This window comes from Solea senegalensis, linkage group LG16 (genome assembly GCF_019176455.1).
Source record: "Solea senegalensis isolate Sse05_10M linkage group LG16, IFAPA_SoseM_1, whole genome shotgun sequence".
NCBI lineage: Eukaryota > Metazoa > Chordata > Actinopteri > Pleuronectiformes > Soleidae > Solea > Solea senegalensis.
Genome location: NC_058036.1, coordinates 15,106,016 through 15,125,747, shown reverse-complemented (window position 1 = coordinate 15,125,747; position 19,732 = coordinate 15,106,016). Strand labels below are relative to the sequence as shown.

The 19,732-nt window shown below is 45.9% G+C and overlaps 1 protein-coding gene across 6 annotated transcripts in view; it reads right to left on the bottom strand.

The window, feature by feature from the left end:
- The window catches only part of meis2a (Meis homeobox 2a), a 76,382-nt gene that overhangs the window by 10,331 nt on the left and 46,319 nt on the right, over positions 1 to 19,732 (bottom strand). For all 6 annotated transcript variants that reach the window (XM_044047711.1, XM_044047713.1, XM_044047708.1 and 3 more), the window contains exon 9: positions 13,435 to 13,511. In XM_044047711.1, the coding sequence (XP_043903646.1) occupies positions 13,435 to 13,511 (77 nt within the window). The remainder of the gene's footprint in view (positions 1 to 13,434; positions 13,512 to 19,732) is intronic.

The following is a 19,732-nucleotide window of genomic DNA, read 5'->3' as shown; positions in this document are numbered from 1 at the left end:
AGTGGATGTAAATCTAATAGGAAAACTTACATAATCCTATAACATAACATGTGCCTCTATTTTACTTAGGGCCGTCCTTCAATTTTATGACAAATACTGAGAAAGGTTAGCGAGAGTTGGAAGTTTAAGTCACAGAATATCAAACTGTATGACTCAGTGCTTGTATTCGTTCCATTTTGTTTTTTTTTTTCATCTGGATCTGTCATAAAGGACTCGTTTCTGGTTAACTGACTTGCAGCCACACCTGGTAACTTACTGCTGTTGTCAGCATTCCTTCTCTGGGAAAAGATTGTCATGCCAAACCACCCTACCCTGGAGCGCGGCCAAGAGAGAGTGTGAGGGAGAAAGTCTTGTCGCTTGACTGGCCAATTGCTGAGGAGATCTGAGAGGAGCTCAGCCAATCCGGTTGTCAGGTTGTGCTTGTTTGACAAGTTTTAACTTTGAACAACTAAGAAATGACGTCTTAATCAAGTGTTCTGCGAGGAAATAAGGTTGTTCCAAATGTAGAGCAAACTCAAAGACAGGGGGCGGCTTTGAGTTTATGACACAGGTATCGTTGACAGGAATCGATGACTTCATGGCTGACCTCCACATGCCCATTTCTTAATAGCTCATATGCCAGGTTCCTGTTTGTCAGTCAAATTCCTCTGGCTCTGTCTTTCTTTACTGGAATATTAGATGCAACACAATCTGAACGAGAGCGCGCTGAACTCAATCCCCGTGCGCTGTTTGCAAACATGACTGTCCTCTGGTTCCTATTAAAGCTCATTGCTTCCATACTTCCGCTTCAGACCGAAATAAAGATTCCAAACCCACGGTGATTGAGTCACAACTCACTGCTATCAAAGACGCACGGCTTTAGTTTGATCCTCAGACGGAGGAGAGCAAAGACACTTGTTGGACGTCCCATGACCAGGAAGTGCATGCAAATTGACCCCGTGATGAGGCTGTGTTTAGTATAAGCAAACACTAATTATGGTTCGGTCGGACACTGGGGCAGTCTGACTACTGAACCTCCAACACTGATCTACTGTAGTGTCAACAACACTGATTGAATCAGCTCACATGGTCCTAACAGGCCCCATGTCACAGTTTATACATGGCTTGCCACCAGACTGAACCTACATTATCTGTTGGTTTATCATAAACTATCACAAAGGAGCTTTTGACAGGCCCCTGCTCTCCCAGGATGGAGATAAAGGACAAAGAGGGCATAGGAACGAGGACGCTTCCTCCTCCGGCTCGTCTTTATCGGACGCAGAGTTTCCCTTTTTCTGTCCCTCCTTCCCTTCTTTAAGTTAAAACAGGAGTCGACAGACATAAGCTGCGCGAACATTACCTCACCCCTGCGTTTGATTTAGTGCAGATGTTAAACGGAGCGATGCAGGATCGTTTTTTTTTTCGGGTGAGTGGGTGTGGGTGTGTGTGTGGGGGACGTCAGAGAGGGCCCACGTTCAGGGCAGCCACTGTGTTTACATAGTTTTTACCTCCCTCTCTCTCTCACTCTTTCCTTCACTCCCTCCTCTCATCCACACTGCCTCTTTACCCCCTCCGCACTCTTTTGTCTGCCTCTCAAAGGGGCACTGTTTCACCTCTCCTCCATGGACTTTCACTGACCTGTTTTTCTTTCCCTTTTTATTACTCCACTCATTGCCCTTTTGCGGCACCCCCACCCCTTTCCCCCAGCCCCCCCCCCCCCAACAGCCATATATGAGTAACATTTGCATTGCACTCCGTCGGTCGAGCTGCAGAAGTCATTCCTACACTGAAACCCAGGGAGTACGAGTCATTAAGACTCGAGTGGGAAAATCAGACAAAGAATTATATATTTGTGTTGCAAACTGACACGATTTAACGAGCAGCTAATTAAAATAAATCAATAGCACTGCGGCATGCTTTGCTCTCTGTCTCTCTCTCTCTCTTTACTCGATCTGGTTTTCTGTCAGCACCAAAGAGGTGGAATACTGCAGTGTGGAGTGAAATAAATGCTGTTCTCATGATGATGCTACCCTTAAAAATCAAGCTACAGCTACTGACCGTGCACCACCTGTGCACGCGAGAACTCGATAGCCCGTCACAAATACATAAATATCTTAATATACTGACTCTGTGAACTAGATCAGCAACAAAACAACAAAAGAAACAAAAATAGACATTCTCTCCCTATTTACCCTCCTATCTAAAGCCTTCTCCCCTTTTCCCCCTGTCCAGTGAGGGCATGTCACCCCAGGGCCTTGCAGTCCAGCAGCCTGACCCCTGCATGGCGGGCTGTGCAGCCTCAGCTGCTGACTGTCCGTCAAACACCTCCAGAACAGCATTGGGCCAGGAAGACCACGTTTGTTGCCCCTTTGATCCGGCAAGCAGCAGCTGCTGCTCCACACAGCAGCACTTTGTTCCTCTGTCTCCTCAGCACACTCTGTCCTACGGCACAAAAACACTAAATCCAGCGGAGAAGTGGAGGGAAAGAAAAGAGAAGAGTGAAAATTGTGGAGGGGGCTGGTGGGCATGAAGAAAAAAACAAAAAAAAAAAACTTGCCCATTTTTTTCTTCCCTACAACATCAACAAGCACTGACAACAGCAGTGGGGGTTTTACTTGGCCCCGACACAGCTCTCAGACATCTCCTCCTTGACGCTTCACCCTCCCTTTTCTTTTAAGGGATATGATAGTTATTGTTCAAATCAGCCGGGGTGAATGGAATGGATCGAGGCCAAGGCTGCCCCAGGCGTCAACACACCTGTATGAAAGAGACCTTATTGTAGCAACCCAGCATGGCTAACCTGCACTAGCTCTACCAGCTTTCTGATGTTAGGAGACAAAGTGGAATCATCGCTTCTTCCCCTCTCTTGCAGACGACCTTCTAATATTTCCCTTCATTAACCTTCCTCCCATCAGAGGCTGCCACCACTGTCCTTGTTGTTGACTGTCATCACTGAGGGGGTTTACAGGAAGAGCACGTCCACATCTCTCTTGTTAGCAGGACCCCTTTTCCCTTATACTTTTGCACCCCTTCCCCTACGATAACACTTTATTAATGTGAATAAGAGCACAAAAGGTATTCTCCGCCTGCCCAGGAGCTCAGGGACCGACAGCTGTGTTCTCCACTGTTTGAAGAGTGTATGAAAACATCCAGTGCATGTCAATATTAGCCTCTGTCAAAGGCTCCACCACATAGCGCAAGACAGAGGTCGCGAGCGCTGGAAGGTAACGCTCATTGCTCATACGCCAACTTCCTACCTTTTTGGATGGGAGTGGGCCTCCTGCTTTTATGCAGGGCTGGCACGGGAGAGAGAGGAGGGGGGGAATATAAGACAGATGAACTACAGCACTATCATCACCCCAGCCAACCCATCATCCCTCCTAAGAGGAGCTGGTGCACTCACAAGATCACCCCATTTTTTTGAGTGCCACCCCTAAGGCCCAGATTCCCCTTTTTCCCACAGTAGCAGCCGCGCTGGGCTCCTTTGTAAGTCTCTGCAGGGAGAATCAGGTACAATCGTCGTTTCCATCCACTTCTCCCTACTATCTTACAAAATGTGTGACTTTTTAGCCTCTCTGTCTATCTCTCCATCTCTATTTCTTTCACCCTCTCTTTGTCTCTCGCTCTATCGTCGAGTGCTCCCCTTTCATTCTCAACCCGGTTTCCCCCCTCTCTGCCTGGTAATCGAGTGAGAGATTCCGCGACTCTGTGACTCCCCCTTATTGTCAGATATCAAACAGGGCGGCTTTGTGGATTACCAGGGGAAGCTGATAATGACATGATAGAGGCGTGATATTTCAAACAAAATTGAGTGTCAATTGCCTGCATCGTCTAGGCAACACAAGTGTCTGCATCGCAGCAGCCAGGCAGGAAATAAGGCCAATCTGTTTCCTTTGCTCCATATCAAACGTCTCTCTTCTCCCTCTTTTATAAGACTATAATGGGTTTCAGCTCAAAGAGAAGAAGCGGGGGCCTATCAAGAGGGGCTTCAACAGTTACATCCTTGTGCAACACACACACATGGCTTGAGAACTTACTGAATCTCAAATGTGTTAGAGAGAAGTCAAAAAGCGGAGCCAACAGGAGGTGGTACAGGGAGTGTGCCCCGATTTCACCCCCAAAAACTGTATATACACACACATGCACATGCGCTCTTTCTCTCTCTCTTTCTTACTTTTTTTTCTTCTCAGACTGCTCTACTATTAACCGTGAATGTAGGGCAGTGAAAATGCACAGCAGTTTGAGCAATTAAAAAGTGACACCTAAACCAGGTGGATATAGACTGCCAAGATTCTCTAATGCCAGAGTTTAGGTGCCGCTGCACTTGCAGTCTTGAAGAGCCAGACATGGGTGTGTGCGCACGGAAAAAGGGATTCTCCCTTCCACCAGTGTGTCATCATCATCTTCCCACCACTTTGTCTTTGCCATGCGTGGGACTATTTCCACCATACATGAGCGTGTTTTTCAAAATCGAACGCGTATAAGTGACCGCGAGACGCTGGTCAACTGCTAGGAGCTTGCCTCTGCACTCCCTACTGAATAATTGACCTGAGATTCAATTGCACGTAATTGCTTTGACGTACATAAGTGCAGACACACAAGCAAAGAAAAAAACAAAACAAAACAACAGTGTGTGCAGGCCCCGGTCAAAAGCAGCGTTTGGGGCTAAAAAGCCCAGCGGCAGACTAGTGATATAAATAGCAGTTGTGGAAGGGTCTGCTGGCAGAGGCTGCAGTAACACTGGGGAACAGACCACAGGGACTCCTGATGTGTCTGGTGGCCTGAAGGGAGCCCCGTGCCTTTGACTGGCCTCCTTTGACTGTGACAGCCTTAAACAAATAAAACAATATCTGTGTCTCGCAAAAGCCAAGTGTGGAAATGAGTGAAAATTCTAATAAAGTTTTATTTTCATAGGTTGTTTTGTTACATGAGATGTACATTAAAATTTGAGAGCAAAGAAAGTTGAACTTTTTATCAAATGGCAGGTGCTTTTTTTTTTTTCTACTGTACTTTGGAGAAAGCTGAAAAGAGTTCCTCTTACATTATAACAAGAAGATGATAACATAGACATGTCTTCAGGGGGCTACAGGCAGACGCCCTCTACCCCCACTAGGGAAAAGGCATTCCACCACCTCCCCTCCCTCCCTTACACACATGCTCAATTGAAACATCATCATCCGTAATGGGAGGAATAAATATTCATAAGGCTGGAGAGAGAGAGAGAGAAACCCTAGATTAGGATAATATACTCCTCATTGTCTTCCTCCTTCCTTTCTCTGGCTGTATCTCTGCATCTTGTTATGCATGTAATACTGTTGGCTAATCGTGGCTAATTCCTCCAGCTACATCTGATAACTCCATCAAAGTGCATACACGTGTGTCTCCGCGCGCCGTTTAATTTATGTCTCGCCACCTCCAAAATTTGCAAATTGCTGGGGTTTTATATCTGCAGGATTTTGGGCAATGTTCCAATTAAGATTGGATTGTTTTTGCGGAGAGATCCTGTGATGCCTTCCCTCCTGCTCGCTCCCTCCCTCCTCTCTGCTTGGCAACGAGTCGACTGATATCTCATCCATAACAGGCCTGAACTGGGGCAGAGCATGGCTTAAACAAACAAAGGGCTATATTGATTTATAGGGTCTTCCATGATGGGCTTATTGGCCTGCACCTCAAAGCCACAGAGGGCAGCGGGCCATGAATCACTGCTTCAGAAAGTACACACACACACACACACACAACAGGTAATTATAATACATGGCAGCAGTGCCGAGGATGTGATTACAACTCTCCTCTATTCATACCCAGAGACGTTCACTTGCAATGTGTCTTAAAGGAAAGGTGTCAGAGGGGGGACATTTCGAACGTGACACCACCCAAAAGCAAAGATAAACGAGCGTGCCTGTATACACGCTGTTACTGTATATCCATAAGTCAGAGAGAGAGGGAAGTGCAAAGTGTGAAAGGCGAAGGTAAAGAAAAACAGAGCGCCAGAGAAGGAGTGAGAGGAAGAGCATGCCTGGACAGAGAGAAAATACCTTGTGGAGGTTCACAGAGTTTAAAGAGCTCAGCAAAGACAGAGCTCCTGTCCTCTCTTGCTCCAAAACACACACACACACTTACACACTTATACCCTCCAGGCCATTCTGTTACACCTGGTCACCTTTATCCCTTTTAGCCCCCCACACACACACACACTCTCACCTCTGCTTTCAAACACATGCACAATGCACACAAACACATACACAACATTCAGCCATCCGAAACACATCACCACCACCAAGGGACACGGCAGCAGCCTGTGGCTAACACACACACACACACACACACACAGCTCCTCAGGCTAGGGGGCTAGGCTATCTTCTTTAGCAGATCAACTAATTATTCCAAATCTAGTCTGTCAGGTTGTGTGATCCTCTGGGGGCCCCACATTCAAACTCCCTCTCTCTCTGTCATAAGCCACAAAAAGACCAAGAATTTGTGTCACCTGACCTCCAGAGTAAAAACACAAGTAGAGTACCTAGCCGTAAAAACACATATAGCACCACAGCAGCTGAATCACGTGGCTTTTCTTTGTAAAAGAAAACCACTCAGAACAAGTCTTGAAGTCAGACCGTTCCTAAAACTGTGCAAACTAAAAAGGAAAAGCCATGATCTGGTACTCAAAATCAGAAAAATGCATGACATCACCTTGCATACAATCCAAATGACCTATGCATCTATTCAGGTGCTTAGTTCCTCTGCTGGCTCTTGCCCTTGGCACCCAAGTTAGGCTTGAGAGCTAAAAAAGCAGGCCAATATCCCAGGCTCTCCAGCTGCACACCCTGAAAGCCCATGGAGAAACCATTCGTCCCAATGAGCTCTAAAGGCAAATGGAAGCTCATAAACAGAGACTTGACTGTATAGACTTTGCATTTTATCTTTCTGCCGTTTCCACTTTTATGAGCCAGGGACCCCTATAACGGGGGATGAAGGGAGGGATAAGCAAGACGGGAGGATGGCTGAGAGAGAGCAGGGATGGCAGTACGGATGAGAGGGAACGAGGCGATGGAAAAAAAAAAAAGAGCAAAGGAATAAGAATGAGGCACAGGTTGGGAGAAAGAAACAGAGGAGAGCTGGGGTCACAAATCTTGCTGCTATTCTAGAATGTGACATCTTCGCTCGTTTGCGGCTGCTCATTAACAAACAATACTGCTGTGAAATTGGTTTAATGACAAAGTAATAAAATTGCTATTCTGCTCACAGATGGCCTCAGGCACAGGGAGATTCTGGCAGGCTTACTGAGGCTGCCCGTATGCATTAAGCTGCACGATCATGACAACAGCATCCTACTCTTTCTTCCCCACTATCACCAACCTTTTTTTTCTTATTACGTTTTCTCTCTTCCTGCAAATGAAATAAATTAACCTACTTCCCCCCCACCTTCCTTCTATTCTCCTTGAATTCTCTCCCACATTCTCACCGTCTGAGTTCTAACCTCTAGTACAGAAATTACCATCTACCATCTAAAATAAAAGAGGAGGTTCTACAATGCAAAGGCAGCTCGACTTCATTTCAAACGCAGAGCCCTTGTTATTAAACGACCCACCAATAAAACCAAGCCGTTGAGGAATAAAAGAGCCAAAAGGAGCAGAGAAGTACAAAGACCTCCCTCCTCCCATCTCTCTCTCTCTCTCTAATACTCTCTCTGTAATGCCTCTTTCAGCTCCTTGCCTCGTCTGGCTTCGTTCTCCTTGCCTGCCGTCTTTGCTGGGAGAATTCCACAGCCTTGGAGAGTCTTGAGCTTGAAATAGGAAAACAAGTCAAATAGAATTCATTTTTGCGCACGACTGCCTGGTTGTGCCTGTTTTTTTTTTTTCTTTCTTTTAAAGCACCACCTGTTTTTCATAACTGGAGACTGACACAGAGGTGGGCAGTGGGCTGCTCAATGGCCACGGTGGGTGTCCATGCCACGCTATGACCCAATGTGCCCCAAGTGCCCGATAAAGTGGGAGTGGTGCCCGCTGAACATTTCCAGCGGGCCCATGTACTCAAACACAGACCATATTCCGCGAGTGCGCACATAAACGCAGCGGCACACATTAGCATCAGCTGTTTAAGACTCCCATGGCTTAAGCCCGTGAGTGCAGCATGTGTCTAAATTCCACCGCAAAGAGAAATTTGGATCTGTAACAACCGCTGAACAAATTGAAAAACAAAACGAAACCAACTACAACAGGGGCGTCTTTCACTCTGCCAATAATGAAAATATGTTTTTTCCCAATGTGGTTTGTGCTCTAAAACAGATACAATTGGATTATTATTACAGCATCATGAAAGCCAGCCAGATCAAATGAACTTAGTGGGCAGGGGGTGTTGGTAGGGGGGCTGGCACTTGGGATCTGACAACAGAGTCAATTCTGCTAATTAACTGCCAATTAGCGGTCCCTAAATGAGAGGGATCATGATGCCTGTGTTGGCAGCGCCTTGATAGTCCCTCTCTCTCCTTCCGTCAGATACACATATACACTTCTGCTTGCACACACACACTAAAGAGATACACATACAAACACAGCCACAACCTCTCCACACTCCAGCTGTATATTTAGAAAGCCTGGGGCATAAGATGGCCACTGCCGGGAGTCCCTGGTTGCAGCCAAAAAAAGGCCTGACAGTTCCATCTGGGTCAAAGTTAAACAGATAACCAGCAACTTTAGTCAACTAGCCCACCAAGGTGGCGGAGAAGTAGAGAAATTGGCAGTGATACAAAGCAGAGTAGGGAGTGAGGGGAAAGGGACCTCAAAAGCCTCTGTGTGAGATTCATATAAGACTTAAATACTTATAAGGAATGTGGAAAAAACAGAGGCAGCTGTGCCAGTTTCATAGATTTATATGTTACATTTGGAAAATATTAGTTATTATTTTGCATTTAATAACGGGCCCGCCCGCCAAACCAGAGGATCATAAAAATATCATGAAAGCCAGTGTTTCTATGTGTCTCGTTGGCCTGAGAACGAGGGATGGAAAATGTTTTCGCTAAGTGGAGGAACTGATTTAGCCTTGGCTTTTGTTCCCGGACAATACAAACAAATGTGCTTCACCATTAATAACATTTCACAGATTTTACTGTACGTCGAGGAGTAAGGTAGAAAAGACGTGAATGTGCAAAAGAATGGGGCACATACTCAGTATAAAGCAGTGTTTTCCGTAACTTAAAAATGGTAAATGGTCTGTATATCATACAGCACTCAAAGCTGCTTTACACTAACCCTAAGCCAGTGCTGAAGTGTCTTGCCCAAGGACACATCGGCATGTAGACTAGCGGAGGAATCGGACTCACAACGAAACTATCGTTAGTTGAATTTGTGACAGTTTTAAAGCGATTTGTCACAACTCAAATTTATGCATGTCATGTAAAACATAAACACGTGAATGTAAAAGGGCTGGACCGAAATCTGCTGATTTATTTATTTTTGGCGACCCAAAGAAATCTCCCACAATGCATCTGTGTGGAGATTCTACACAGAAAGGTGAAGGTTATAAAGGGATGATGACAGGTAAGTCTTTTTTTTAGTGTAGTTCAACTCTCTTGGTAGCTCTGATTTATCTACATAGTTTAGTTATCATCTAGTTTCCAAGCTACATGACATGGGAAACTGACACGGCACGGTACTCTCGTATTTTCAGACTAACCCGGGATTAAATGTCAGAAACCCAAACGTAAACATGGACGTACGGTGTGACGCGGCGATCGTCTATTATTAGTGGAGTTTGTCCTTGTGGTGAGAGGATTCTCAAAAGAGAGATAAAACCAAACACAATCAGTGCACCATGCCCTGCCCTGCATGGCTGGAGAGATTGAGCCTATTTCATCTCCTCAGTGGGCACAGGCTGCTTGGCGCCGTCGTCTGGCGGATATCCTTCCCTTATCATGTGACCTGTGATCTGACAGGGGGCAAAGGTTGGCTGCGATCCGCCCCTACGTCTTAATAACTCACTCATTGTATTCCTTTCTGCCGCTAATTAGAGCCTCTCTCTCTCTGTGTGTGTGTGTGTGTGTGTGTGCATGTATTGCCCCCTGGGCTGGAGAGAGGAGGCAGAGAAGTAAAAATAGAGTGTGGCTTAGTGCCCTCTTTATTGTTATTAGTGCTCCAGTGGCACAGCATTCACTCATCAGAGATGCCAAGAACTGACATGTTCGCTCTCCAACTCGCTCTGCCTCACTCTGCCTCGCTCTCTCTCTCTCTCTCTCTCTCTCTCTCGCTGTCTGCCATGGAAATGACCAACTGGCTGCCTGTGAGATGAGGGAATAATGAGGGGACGATTTCCTTCCTTTTTTTAGATACCGTTTCTGTCAGGCATCTGTCATCGGCGTCATCTCTCAGGCCCGTGTAATAACCCCGCGTGCGTGTGAGCGTGCACCATTGCTGCCGCCGTGGTAAATAACAGCAGGATAGTTGGCGCGTGTGTTTATGGCAGTGAGCGAGGGCACGTCGTGCCGGCTCTGACGCTGAGACATGAAATGATTCGGTCAGGCCCCATTTAGCCCAGACTGATAGCAGGACACCAGGAGCTGCTGATGCAGACAAATATACTGCCAGATACTGTAAACTGTGAACGATTTTCTCACATCGAGACAGACGCCTGAGTCTGCCGTTTCACCTACTTTGCTATCCCAGAACGCCGTGTGTGACATGGCCCTCACCTTTTCTCGCAATCTTAAACAAATGCAATTACACGTCCGGACCACTCCCCCAATTCTGTTCACATGACGCCGGTTCAGTCTCAAATGTAAGCAGAGCAAACACACCGCCTAATGGTCAACTAATGGTGTCCCGACACACTGTACACACACAACCTCTCTGTGCAGAGTGAGCCACAGTGTCCCATTAGTAATAGAGTGCACGTACACACACACTAATGCACACAGAGCAACCGATTAACAGGATAATCAAGTCCTTCTCCTCATCTGCTTAACACCAGCACAGTGAGATTGTGGACTTTAACCTTTTCCTTTGTTCCTTATTAACGTCAGACGGCTAATGGGGTGTGGGCAGCAAACAGGTGAGGCTGCTCGCTAATGACATACACTAGATTTACAGTAGAATCAGACGGAGGAACGGAGACAAAAGGGTTTTCGAAAACCAGCTGCGGTCACTCGTCCGCATGTTTTGTTTCGCGTGTGTACAGGTGAGCTGCAGGTAAACGCGAAGGGAGTCGTCAGTTGGGGGGGGGGGCGTAGGGTCCCGCGGGGAGTTGCGATGGGGCAAGAGGGGAGAGAGAGCGAGATGCACTGTCTATTGACTATCACACAGAGCACCCTTGTGCCCTTGCACGGCTGTGATTGTGCCGGCGGACAAAGCCCTGATTCAGCACATCCTTTCCCCGAGGGAGAGCTCTGGAAACCGAAGACGGCGGCCCGTCCCCTCCCTTTGCCCCCCCCACTCATCCTCTGCTTCTGTCTCTATCTCTCTTTCTCCCTCTCTTTGGCCAGTAACATGGCAGCAGCCATGTATCAAAGAGAACTACAGAACAATGCAAGGGGCCGGCCAGGAATTTGATGAGCTTTTTTTTTTTTTTTTTTTTTCACAGGAATTTCATATGGCAGACTTTTGTCATATCCTGTGAGGAGCATATCAACACTCACAGGAGCCTGATATTTAAGAGCGAAACAAAGAGACGTTTAATTGTAACTCACCTTCCTGCCTGGCTACGAGCTACAGGGGAAAGAAAACTCCAGCATCCTCTCAACTCATCTGTCCTCTTCCAGGCACCGTGGCAACAGCCAGAATGTGCCAGACATGGACCTAAATGTCTCTAATGACTTTATTTGTGAAAATCAATTCCTGGTGTGTTTTTGTTAACACAGCTGGTGTAACATTAATACACTGCTCAGTGACCACCTATGTGCATGTGTGTGTATGTGTGGAAACAGGGTTCATGAAGATGTTACTCAGTGCGAGATTCTTTCAGACCTCTTTATAAATGGATCTGAGGTATTTCAGAGCTGGGCTTGGATTTCATGGCCTCTGGGAAGGCAGGGACTCGTCCTATATCTATATCTATCTCTGTCTATGTCTCTGTCTATTTCTCTCGCGCTCGCTCTCCTCCCAGGTTAGCAGACTATTTCTGCATTAATCACCATGACACAGGCAAGGCAACTCAATTTTCTGCTCCTGTAGGTAAGGTGTGTGGCGTCCCGAAACGATGGCACGAGGCATGAAACAGGCAAGCGGGGGCTAATCTTTGGTTACTGGTGTAATTGAAATGCTATCCACACTGTAGGGTGCATTAAAGTCTGATAACAGCAGTTCCTGTGGCCAATTTAAGTAGCTTGACTTCCCTTTGGCTGGAAGGAAATAAAGCAAAAGGGTGAGGGAGAGAGAGAGAGAGAGTAAGTGAGGATGGAGGGGGGAGGAGATGAGGGGTGGAGGGGAGCTGATAGATAAGGCCCGACAAACCAGGCTAATTCTCCAGGCTTGTTTCTCATTGTGATCCAGGAAAAATGAGAGAAAAAATGAATCACAGAACCAAAAAATCAATTGACCCTCGGGTGGCTTGTCAGGCTGCGAGTCTGATAAACCTAAAAGCTTTCGTTAATGTCAGCCTGCCTGTACCCAACAGATAGAGCACTTTGTAAATGAACCCGCTTTGATAAATATATTAAGGAAAGCTGTGAATAAAAGGCACAGACTTGTCATTTGTAAATAGAACCCCCGCTACATGGAATTAGAATGATAAAATGGGGTTCCATATAATTAAGTTTGTGTAAGACCTGAAATCCGTGCAAATACCTTGCCGGAATTTTGAAAAGAAGCTGTCAGTTCAATTAATCTGAACATCACCCTGAGAATGCACTGAACAAAATTAAGCTGCAGATAAAACCTGGGCTAGTATTTTGATAAGTAATTCCTGTATCATTTCTTTGCTTCTGTGATCATTTTATTTAATCCACCACCCCCAGTTATGTGCTAAGCCATCTACAAAGGCCCTGCTGGCCAGGCCACCAAAACCTTAATCCACCATATTGCTGGTATAAAATGGGAAAGGGGGTGGAAGGCTGTTTTGCCTTTTGTGGGGGCACCAGTGGCAGTGCTAGGTTTGATTTTGGATGAAGGGACAGGGTGGGTGTGGGGGGCTCTGGGGGGTTTTGATCTCTGTCTTTCTCCCTTAAATAAATCCCACTGAATACACGTGCATCAAACCGCAAACACCACTGACTTAGCCTCAGAACAGTTTGCTGATAACACTAGAACATCCTGGTAGCTTAAACATAATAATGTCACAAAGGTTGTCTGTGTGTGTACATGTGTGTGTCTGGGTCTATACGTGATGGGGAGGGCTGCACATAAACGGTTTTCACACTTTAGGAGTATTAGCCATCTTAGCTGGTGGGGAGAGGGAGGCAAAGGCTTTTGAGAAATGAAAGGCAGAGCGATGCTGGAGGTGGAGATACGGCGAGAGGAAATCTTGACTCACCAGTTGTTTACTTGTAAGATGGTGAGGCCTGTGTCTTGGGCTAGCTGCTTCTTCTGCTCTTCAGAGGGGTATGGGTGCTGCGGGAAGCAAACAGAGACAGAGAACACACATGAGCCTCTGACACACTAATGAAGCATACTGCATGTCAAACCCCCAAGCCGTTGTACACTTTGTATTCAAAATGTTCCTGTGTTTGTTGTATTGTGTAACCCAAGACTGCACCTTCTCGTGACCTCCACCCAACCCTGCCCCTCCTTTTCACGGTATACACATTCACAGCTTACACGTGTCCACCCACACACACACACACACACACACACACACACACCCACACACAGAAAGAAAGCGAGCGAGGGAGAGTTTAGTGCAAAACCTGTCAGAGCTGGTCAAACAAGTTTGTCAAAACTGTCAACTGTGATAACCCCCTTCCCTATTCCTGCCCCACCCACACACTTACACATACAGTGCACATACTGAACATATGCACCTCACACAAATGAAAACATTGCACACGAACACACGCGCTCGCACACGCGCCGTCAAACCACACGGATACTACGGTGTCTAAGAATCCTTTTATAACACCAGGGAACAGGATGAGTGGGTGCTGATTTGCTGCAAATACATTTATCTTTTCCTCCGACATGCATCCCGGTGGTGGCTCTTTCATAGGCAGCAGCCGAACACGGACTAACGCGGTGGAATCTTCCTCCACGGCCTTGTTTAGATTTTTACTTGAAGATGTAATTCTGCAACCGGGGCTGCAATGATACTATTTGTGTCAGGTCCAATCTAGAGAACGTTGGCTGATATAAATGGCAGACCTTGGGCTGCCTTGCTCCCCTGGGCCTGCTATGAAGCATGACAAAACAACAGTGATCGCTGGTGACAGATGTCTTTAAGGGCCAGATTAGGAGTCGGGGTGCACGCACACAAAACAAATGAGACGCTATGTGTTTAATTCAGCCGCTGTACACAGAGCGAGCATGCATGCTCAGAGTTCCACGAACACACACCACACACACACACAAATACAAGCATGTGCAAACAGAAATGCACATATGAAAAACTTAATAGACGCAACACCTGCAAATCACCGCACAAATTCCTTTTAAATGTCAGAAACCGAACCCTGAACAGGAGTTTTCAGGTGGTTTTCAAGCTCCATTAACACACATTCTTTCCCTTCAAGGGAAATACCTTCATTCTCAAAACTCTCCCCCGTCTTTGTCTCCAGACTAATTGAGAAGGCGCTGGCCATGTCTTCGTGGTTCATGTTAAGTGAATTCAGTTTTAAATTGAAATGATAACAGTTGCTCAAAAGCTATTTTCTCATTTGCTGCTGAAATAATTGATGTAAGTGAGGTTCCATATCAGCAGAGAGGGAGATTTCTCCTTTCGGTATAGCACTGCTCTCTGAATGTAGTCGGTTTTAATTAAAGGTGAGATGGGGAAGAAGAAAAAAACGGTTGGAGGAATGTGCTCAATTAATAACAAACAAGACTGACATTGGACCAATAATGAGTCCTGGCTGCAGAGAGGGATTAATCTGATTTGTACTTGTGTACATAGTCCCTTTTAATATGCTAAATCAGTAACAAAGGAAAGATGATAAAGCTTGAATAGAAATACATTTTTTGATTGCCAGGCGCTGACATTTCCTTGGCTGGGTGTAGCCAGACCAATTTCTGACCTACCGTGCACGTGTCTTTGTTTGTCCATGCACAGATGAGCGTGAGTGTGTGTGTAAGAACAGATATGCACATCTATATCACCCCCCCATGTGCATGTGTGCAACTTGAACATGTCTGCTCTGGACAACACCATGGAATAAGAGTGCAATCTCGTTTTTACTCGTCGGCTTCCTTGGGGTTGTCACATGAGCTATGACCTCGGTCATGATCAAAACATGCTTGCAAATATAACACGACACAAACTCCCTCCCACTCCTAAGTACACACACACACACACACACACACACACACACACACACAGGCACATACACAGATACAAACAGAGACATGGCTAAAGATAACGTGGTTAGGAGGTGTGAGGAGAGGAGCAGCCTAGATTGGAAATGGGAGTGGGTCATTTACATTGTATTAAGGCTTCCTCAGCCTCTCAGGCCCAGACCCGGTCATCAATCGCCTACTGTCAGCCAGAGCGTGCGCTCTAGCCCGGTGATAAATACACCAGCCAGAGGCAGAGCTTGTCCGGCAGCCACGGCGTAATGAATGGTTTGAACTAACAAGAAAGATGTCTCATCAAGGAGAGTGGGGACGTTAAAGCCCCTCTCGCACACAAAACCCCTGAGTAAGGAGATTTACTCCGACCACATAGACACGATACTAAAAAAAAAAAAATCCTATTTAGTTCTACTCATACCCCTCTCAGCCCTTACTCATCCCCCCCCACCTGCTTGTCTCATTGTGTTAGACTACATCGCCCCCATGAAACACTACAGCCCATGTGCCCCACCAACATATAAACATACAGCATATGTATGCATGTGACATATCTTCATCCCTTCATCATCTGTCCTCAATTCCCTCTCCCTCTCTCCCTCTCCCTCTCTCGCCTGTCTACAGACATGCACATATATGTATAGTACAGTTTTACGTCTGCAACTGCAGGCCACACACACTGCTGTGGCAGCTTTCCCTAAAGCAAGGTGCTCTGAAATCGCAGCACTGCAGAAAATGGCGTGTGGTGGCGACGGCGACACGCGCACACACACACACATGCAGAAATAAGAAGCCCGCCATGGTGCGGCTGCAAGAGCTGTGAAATTGAAGAACAGCTATTTAGACCTCAGAGTAACCTCTTCACGTTAATTGCCCCAGTAAAAAAAAAAATATATATATATATGTTCAGAAATCACCCAATAAGAATAGAAAGAATAAAAAACAGTGACATGTAAAGAGCTAACGTGAGCTGAATTGGTGAGTAAATATTAGGAAGGCAGAATTCTAAATCTGCTCTAATGTGTTTCTTCCTTCTCTACCCTCAGGAGACAGTATGACATGGTTATTTAATGGATGAAACACAAACACAGCGAAAGATCAAAGATGGTATTGATAATCTCCCCCACTAGCTTTGGATCCGCTCAATATGTTCAGTTACAAACACCAAGGCCAATATCCTTAAAAGAGGATTGACCGCAAAACGTAAAACAGCCGGTCTATAAAGAATTAGGGCCTGAAATGAGCAGCTTCAATTTGTTGTCTGGACAACAACAGCCTCAAATCGAAACAGCTTTGTTAATCATGCTAGAGCTCGTTCACGGTGAAAATATGCACTCTCCTGATGATGCACACATGGAAGAAGCACAGACCAAACATCAACACAAACCGAGGAGGAAAAAAAATATGCAAAAGCAGTCACATGCACAGGTGGATCACATTCTGCTAGTCATTGAGAACGGAGCTGTGTGTATGTGTAACCAACAGCTGGCTAAATTACAGGGTGAGATGGGTTCTGTGCTCTCTGATAGTGCTGGATGTAATTGCTCCTGTGGTTACTGAACATTACAAGCTGAGGTAGCTCCATCATCTGCTGTGCGTGGTCCTTAAACCCCCCCTGAGCCCTGCCTGGCATTTCACTGTATACAATAATAACCACATCCACTGCTGGACCACTCTTACTGCACACCACACCTCTGGCCCATGCCGGCTCCTGTCTGCTCCTTCAACATCCAGCTCACTATACATCAGTTTCATATTCTCCTGACACCTATTTGCCGCTGTTGTCAAATCCCACAGCCCGATCATTATCCCGGCTGTTCCATTCACCACATTTCCCGCTCTTCTCCTTCACCCCTCCACCCACTGAACCAGCAGCCCTGCTGGTGGACCCCATTGATGAATGACATCATCAGTGTGTGACATGAGTTATAGAGCCAGGTCATAAGGTTGCAGTGGATTGCAAACCTATTCCATGCTAATGACTCCCAGGAAATCACAGGCCATTGGCTGTTTACCCCCAGTGCTATGGCAACACAAAGGAATTGCTAATGATGATTGGTGTGATGTAGCCACAGCAATTTCATCTCATTGAGAGGACTTTGTAGATCATCTGCATGTATATGCTTTACACAATAAAATAGGTGTCAATAACCGAAGACATGATTCCATATAATTATTATTATTTTTCATGGTTATACCTCGAATGTGTTGGCTGCAATTAAGCGTGTGTCTCGTTTTAAAAGCGTTATTGTTTCTTTTCATATTTGCCTCCCTCACACTGATTGGGATCTTATTTGTTTTTAATCAAAGTGACTGGAGGGTGATAATAATATTCACTGTCAGAAACGACGGCAATCAAATATAGGGATGACATTTTAATATGGAGTCTGCGGTGAGTCTGCTAAGATTGGCACATTCTAAATATCAAGTCGCCACGATTAATTTTACAATTGGCGTCTTTGACAAATGAGAGTGAGACTGAAAGCATGGCAGCATTACTAGGAGATCAAACAGATATGACAAATAAAATCCAGTTGGAGTTTTTCTATCCATCATGTAGTGTTTACTATGCGCAGGGCGATATCTGGCTTTTCGCTGCAGTTTTCTGACAGATTCCGTGATTTGGATACAGTTAATTACTCCTGTCTCCAAACATCAAATACACAGACAATTGTCAATTAAAAAAGAATAGTTGTGTGTTTAGAATTCATCACCATAAAGCACAAACAATTATTTGTATCAAATTAGAATAATGTTGAACTGGTTATGTCAATATTTTTTTATGTGTAAACTAAACCTACCTAAAAATCTGCTTCTCTTTTTATTACAATGCTATCTCAATCCATCTAAATTTTTTTTTTTTACTGCTTCACAGGACCGGTCTGAAACCAGGCAAGAATATCACATGACACAACCCCACTGCTCTGCATCCATCTCATCAGCACACGCAGATACAGATACGGCCGACTTATAAACAGAACTCACATGATGCCAACCTGCAAACTGCATGCACTGCATGCCAACCTCTGATAACAGCGAACGAAAGCACATCCATATCTACACCTCACACAAACCGCATTCAGCACATACCTCTGCGCTCACTCCAGACTCCAGAGCTTTCACAAGTGTAAAGGCTCTCAGCAGACTGCCCTCTGACAGTAAAACACTGATGATTGCAAATCCAAGGCAGACTGGTGAGGCCCACAGCATCTATTATAGAGCAAAAGGGCCCCAAGTATGTCTGTCTGCCCCTCTGACTGAATGACTGGCTGGCTGGCTGGCTGGTTGGTTGGTTGGCAGCAACAGCAGTTCTACTACTGCTGTTGCTGCCACGGCCCCCCACAACAATCGTTGGCTGGGCTCCTGAAGCCAGCGCCTGGACCCGAGCCAGCAGCCTGTTTGCTCTACACCATTAATTTATGTTCACTGGAGATGGTGCAAGGTTGTAGAGAAGCTCTACAGCATAACTGCTCCACTTGCCTGCCAAGCTACAGTAACAGTAAAGTGGGTGAGAGGAGTCAGGAGGAGGGAGGAGTGGATGGAGGACGAGGATGAGGAAGGAGCCCTGGAGGATATGCGAGATATAGGCATCTGATTGTAGCAAGCTCCATGAGGCTAAATAGCAATCACTCCCACACAATCCCAATGCACCTCCAGTCTTAGAGGATCGACCAACAAAAAGGCAGAGTGGGAGGGTTGTTTAAGGGGAACATTTACACAACGATTTTGGGTATAATAAAAGAATGATGGAAATATATCACTTTCATCCAATAAAGAAAGTAAAACTGGAAAAAAACTGTTGATTGATGACATAGAAATTAAGCCAAATAAAGAATTGACTATTCTTGTTTGCCAACAGTGTGTGCACATGCATGTGTGTACTGCACCGAGGACCTGGTCTCATTTGTGGCCTGCAGCCATAGAGATGTGCCTATTTAATCGTCAGATCAAGTTCATGGCTTCTTTTTCCACCACAAGGCTACCCTGGTGCTTTCAAGAGGAGGAATATGATCCCTTCATCCTTACAGCAGGGGCCTGGTCTCCTCTTAGACTCTGCTTCCCTCTCGTTTCCACTGATCTATCCTTCTCCCGCCGTACTCCACAGGCCCCAGCAGCCATCCCTTTCTTGCTACATGCTAACCCGCCTGGCCTCTTCTCATATCCACTTCACTACACCTCTTCCCTTCTCCTCTCCTCTCCTCTCATCCCCCTCTTTCAAAGTTTCCACTCAAGCTTTAAGCCAGGTCCTAGAGGGCAGGAATTTGGCCTGGTTTTTCAGACCAGTCTTTTGGCTTTGTTGTGGTAACTGCCTGCTCAGGGGCACCCAGTTCTCG